Source organism: Epinephelus lanceolatus, chromosome 17, assembly GCF_041903045.1.
Source record: "Epinephelus lanceolatus isolate andai-2023 chromosome 17, ASM4190304v1, whole genome shotgun sequence".
Classification (NCBI taxonomy): Eukaryota; Metazoa; Chordata; class Actinopteri; order Perciformes; family Serranidae; genus Epinephelus; species Epinephelus lanceolatus.
In genome coordinates, this window is record NC_135750.1 from 532,899 (window position 1) to 538,457 (window position 5,559).

Genomic DNA, 5,559 nt, shown 5'->3' on the forward strand with positions numbered 1-5,559 from the left:
TTGCGGCATTAGCCGTGTGTTTGCTAAGCTAGCGGCCTGCTAAGTGCTGGAATTCTTAAACATGGCCGATTTAACCACTTTTAAAAGTGAAGTGACGCTGATCGTGAACAGTCTGGCCAAGGCGATGATGACGGTGATATTTACCGCGGCGGAGAAACTCTCTCTGAACAAACAAAACCCCGAAACCGAGGTAAGCTACCTGCTGCTAACTGTGGCTAACGGCTAACTTTACCTTAACTCTTTCGGTTCCAGGGATTTCCGGTGTAACGACAGGAGGAGTTTGAATGGTGGAGTCAAGTTAACTGAGCACATGATAGAAAAGAGATTGACTTTGTTCTAATAATCCTCAAATAATTTCACCAAACTTCATCGGAAAGGCTTCTAATTTTAGCATTTTGAGTTTGTTAGCTAAGTGAAGAACACTGTTTACCGCAGCGCAACACATTAACAATGAATTTAGACTTTGAGGCGTTAAAATAAAAGTTGAACATGGTTTATGAATCTGACACCGCGGTGACAACAACAGTAACAGCCCTGCTACAGTTCGGCATGTGTGTGAAGGTGCTCCCACAGGAGGAGGAGGAGGAGGAGGTTTCACATCCTTTAATGCAGCAGTATGAAGCAGAGCACAGGTATACAGCAACAGTACATAAAAGTGCTCAAGTGAAGTACAAGTACTTTCAGCTTGTACTTCAGAGCAAGTTACAGACAGTTAACGGGACTCGACGCTTCATCGAGCATGTGTCTGTGTGGTTCCAGGTGTCTGCTCACCTGTACAGGTTGCAGTTTATTAAAATGAGTGAGGTTTAGTTAGACATGTGCACTTGCTGATCGGTTAGTCTGCTGACATCATATTAAGTGAACAAAGATTATGATGGGTCATTAATAGTTCAGGTCAAAGTTGTCTAATCATTGTGTGGGTGTTTTCTCTCCAAAAATGTTTTATGTGATCATTAATATTATTGTGTTAATGTATAAAATAATATTGTCTGTTTGTTGGATAGAATAAGACATCTGAAGACAAATGGAGATGTCCCGTTGGACATGTATCCTGTTTTGTGACATTTTATAGATGAAATAAATGAATCTAGTGGTCAAATTAATTAATTAATAGATCCATAAATAATCAAAATAATCCACAGTGGCAGCCCCACATGAAAATGTAATAATGACAAAATCTGCTCTGTTTAATTTCACCAGCGAAGAATAAAGGGTTATTAGAGTCTGACCTGGTCTTCACACAGTCAACAGCCTCACAGGTCCACATATTTAAACAGTTTGATGATGACAACCAGCAACAGTTGCTCATCTGTGTCTGTGTCTGTTCTTTCAGGAGAAACTCAGCAGTCTGGTGGACGGTATGTGTGTCGAAGCTGTAGATAAAATCCTGAAGATGGTGGAGCTGGCTGCTGTGAAGCAGGAAGAGACTCCACGAGACCTGAAGGATCCACCAGGACACCTGCAGGATCCACCAGGACACCTGCAGGATCCACCAGGACACCTGCAAGATCCACCAGGACACCTGCAGGATCCACCAGGACACCTGAAGGATCCACCAGGACACCTGCAGGATCCACCAGGACACCTGCAGGATCCACCAGGGCACCTGCAGGATCCACCAGGGCACCTGAGGGAGTCTGCTGATGTCAGCAAATGTTTAATGAAGACGACAGAAGGTGAGCTGAGGACACAGGGAGCTGCGTTCATACAGGGGAGCTGCACCAGGACAGGGTTCTGTAGAAGTACTCGGGTGCTGCACTTAGAGCTTCAGAGGTAGAAATCTAGAGAAGGACAACACCCCCTCCTCCTGCAGCTCTCCTTCCCTGTCCTAAACCCCTCCCCCCAGACTCCCACTGGCACATGTACATTCTCCATACAGTAACCCAGTGTTTCATATTCTCTGATTTATTCATCTTGCTACCCCAGGAGGACAGTGGGCAGCAGCTCCAGAGTTGGACTTTAAGTCGGTGGCTGTAGTGGCTCAAATTCAGCCAGCTCCCAGCTCAAACCCCCCAGCATCAGGTGTGACAGCAGGCTGGTGGCCCCCAGCAGCATCAGGGCTAACCTGGTAACAGCAGCAACAGAAAGTTTGCTGATCTTGCAGGGAGTTGGGGCTGTCCGGTCCCCCCGGAGCTGGGGTTTTTGCTGCCTGGAAGGCTGAACTATCAGCATCATTTTCTCTTCGTCTCTGAAACATGTGGTCCAGAGCCTGAACACAGAGTCAGAGGGTTCAAGGTTCAGTTTACTGTCTTTCAAACATGTATAAAAACAGTAGAGTACAGGACAGCGTGCAGAATAAATAACGTTACGTCAGTCGCCGGTAGCTGAGAAGCTGCTGCACTGCTGCATGCCGCCACGTGTTGAGTTTGGGCTCCGGCTCACTGTGACCAACGTTTCTCACCATGTTCAACCAGTCGTCACATTGATCACTGATGGCGAGGCCTGTGTTTGACAGCAGGTGATGTCACAGAATGTGTTCAGTGTTTCCTGTGTGTTTCAGGTGGAGGCCGTGGTGGTGAGCGCCCCCCCACAGGACAGACCTACATCCTGGTTTATGAGGTGAGTGAGTGACTCCACAGTGACAGAGTGAAGGTCTGAATCAAGTCACCTCCTCTCACTGTTGTCTGTCCTGCAGAGCAATGCTGTCGACTCAAAGTGTCTGCTGCTGCCTCTGCAGAGCCATGCTAATGCTAACGCTGATGCTAATGGTGAGTTTTTCTGACTCCGCCCATTCAGCCAAAAACCAGTCACACATTTTAAAACGATGATTTCAAGTTTATTTGTTTGCAGGTAAAAATAAAACTGTCTCCATGGATGCACCAGGGGAAGCCTCCTCCTCCCCTCCCCCGCAGGCTGATGTCCCCGACCACGAGTACGCTCGTCCGCCCTCACTGCTGTCCAGAGTCTCTGCAGCACGCCACAGGAAACAGCGCTGCAGCAGGAAGAAGAGAGGAGAGCCGAGCAGGCTTCAGACTGCGACAGGAGAAGGTTGGTGTCAGTGTTCGCAGTGCGGGATGATGTTTCCAAACACAGAGCGACTCTCAGACCACCACAGGAAGTCCCACCCCGTGTGCTCCGTGTGTGGCGCCGTGTTAACTGGCATCGTGATGCTGCGTGAACACGTGATCCAAGAGCACGGGCTGCTGCCGCACGCCTGCGACTACTGCCCCAAAAGGTTCAACCACAAAGCTCACCGCGACCTGCACGTGAAGGCGCGGCACACCGGAGAGAAAACCTGCCACTGCGACATCTGCGGGAAGGGTTACTCCTGCATCAGCATGCTGAAGACGCACCGCCTCACCCACTTTGAGAAGACGTTCACCTGCGACGTCTGCGGCAAGAGCTTCTACCACAGCGGCCACCTGAAGCGCCACAAACTGGTGCACCAGGAAGTGCGTCCGTACCAGTGCTCCACCTGCGGAAAGGGCTTCACCCAGGCCGAAAACCTGCGCACACACCAGGCCGTCCACACCGGAGAGAGGCAGCTCTGCTCCATCTGCGGCAAGAGCTTCCGCTTCCTGAAGAACCACGTCATCAGCAAACATTCACATGAGCTGCCCTCCGACGAGCTGCCGCAAAGGGACGCCGTCATCACCTGCAACGCCTGCGGTAAGAAATTCCCCACGCCGTCGCAGTATAAGATCCACAAGCGGAGCCACACTGGGGAGAAACCATTCTCCTGTGACGTCTGTGGGAAAAGTTACCGCCTGAAGGAGCAGCTGAGGGACCACAGGTACACGCACACCGGGGAGAAACCCTACAGGTGCACCCTCTGCTCCAAAACCTTCAACCTGGCCACCAGCTTCATGAGACACCGCAGCATCCACACCGGAGAGACGCCGTACAGCTGCCTCGACTGTGGCAAACACTTCCGCCTGCTCACCTTCCTCAAGGCTCACCTGCAGACCAAAGCTCACCTGAAGCAGACACAGCAGAGGCAGACCGCCGCCTCTGACCTCTGACCTCAGGTACATATACACGTCATGGCCAAAAGTATGTGGACAGTGTTGCAGCAGTCCCTCCACATGTGACAACAAAAGGTCGTTGTTTGTCTCCTGTTGGCAGATTAACCATCAGAGGATCATTAAAAGTCATAAAGGTGATTAAATGTACAAACACAAAGGTGGGATTAACAGTGGTGTACATCCCATAATCTGACCTGTGCTCTGCACACAAACACAAACACAGTGAGAGTCACCGCTGGATGGAGAACAGCCTCGGCTGGATTACACCGAGGAGCATCAATTATCATGTGAGCGCAGCAAAGTGGGAATTATGAGCGATTAGGATTAATGTTTGTGATGGAAACACAGCAGGCAGAGACATTACTGTGGAGAGGTCAGAGGTCACTGAACAACAACACACATCTGATCACATCAGTTATTGTTTCATCTCTCAACGGTTCCAACAAGACACCAGGAAGTCAGAGTTTCATCTTCCTGTTCTCTCTCAGTGGAGGTCAGGTGTCTTTAGTCAGGGTACCGTTAGCTTAGCTTAGTTTAGCTTAGCTTAGCATAGAGACAGAGACAGCCAGCGTGGCTCAGTCCACTCCTGCCTACAACATGTTGTAACCATGGATGGACGACTGAGCGGTGTGTGTGAGCCCAGGGGCCCATTGTGTCATGACATGATGCCTCACTGACATCATTACACTCTGAGAGGAGAGACACTGTCAGGAGACACTCGTTCTGTGGTGTAATATATGACTATGATAGGTGTGTGTGTGTGTGAACGAGGCTGTTCTCAGTTGTCAGCCGTATGATGTGCAGGTTTAACATCACAGTTAAAGAAAAACAACATTAATCAGCTTCAGGTTGAAGCAGCGCTGCTTTAATCTCCTTACACAGGCTTCAGTCAGGAGACAAACAGATTTAATAAAACCAGCTGCAGCATCTCTCTGACTTATCTCTGTCTGTAATGATTTCATATCAGATCATAATGTGTGTGTTAGCACTGAAGACAGCTTGGAGAAAACAGTGAGTTAGGGACTGTTGGTTATTATTGGGTTAGGGATGGATGTATTTTGTATTTTTGATAAATACTCTCCGAACCCTTAAACCAGCAGAAACTGTAGAAACTCTTGTGATAATGATCTGATCTGTGAGGAGGAGGATTAGCATTGTGCTTCACTATTTCCCTCCACTGACGAGATATTCTGTCAAACCGTGTTTCCACTGTTATAAGACAGGGGGAGCTGTGGCACATGTGAAATAGAACATATAAAATAAAATAAAATGCCAGCGCCGTCGGAAAAGTTCATGGTTTCTGAAGCCGTGGAGACGTTGATGGACTCAGACAGTGACACTTCCTGTTTTGATCAACATTATGAATTTGATTGGACAAAGACTGAACCATCACTGAATGTGATGTATTCCACTGCTGTACCTCACACACAAAATTATTATTATATTATTATTATTATTATTATATTATCATTCATACAGTTCAAACTGACGTAAGGAAATGAGAAAAAAATGTAAATGTAAAATTGATTTTATTTTTGAAAATGACAAAAATGCAACTTTCTCATTTTTTGTCGCAAATGTTTTTTTTTTATGA

The 5,559-nt window shown here is 47.9% G+C and overlaps 1 protein-coding gene across 4 annotated transcripts; it reads left to right on the forward strand.

Moving 5' to 3' along the window:
* Positions 1-5,559, forward strand: LOC117247928 (uncharacterized). 4 transcript variants are annotated; one of them, XM_033612589.2, is made up of 5 exons: positions 1-190; positions 1,334-1,676; positions 2,501-2,559; positions 2,636-2,708; positions 2,776-5,559. In XM_033612589.2, exons 1-5 carry the CDS (start codon positions 62-64, stop codon positions 3,960-3,962), a joined length of 1,791 nt encoding a protein of 596 aa, XP_033468480.2. In that variant the 5' UTR covers positions 1-61; the 3' UTR covers positions 3,963-5,559. The 4 variants fall into 4 exon arrangements, with proteins under 4 accessions (XP_033468480.2, XP_033468482.2, XP_078016802.1 ...); XM_033612591.2 differs by having other exon boundaries at positions 2,791-5,559; XM_078160676.1 differs by having other exon boundaries at positions 2,824-5,559.

Excerpts from the sequence above, each read along its gene's own strand:
- LOC117247928 (XM_033612589.2), top strand. The coding sequence starts at position 62 with ATGGCCGATTTAACCACTTTTAAAAGTGAAGTGACGCTGATCGTGAAC. Across the intron at positions 191-1,333 it reads AACAAAACCCCGAAACCGAG|GAGAAACTCAGCAGTCTGGT; the intron begins GTAAGCTACCTG and ends CTGTTCTTTCAG. Across the intron at positions 1,677-2,500 it reads TTTAATGAAGACGACAGAAG|GTGGAGGCCGTGGTGGTGAG; the intron begins GTGAGCTGAGGA and ends TGTGTGTTTCAG.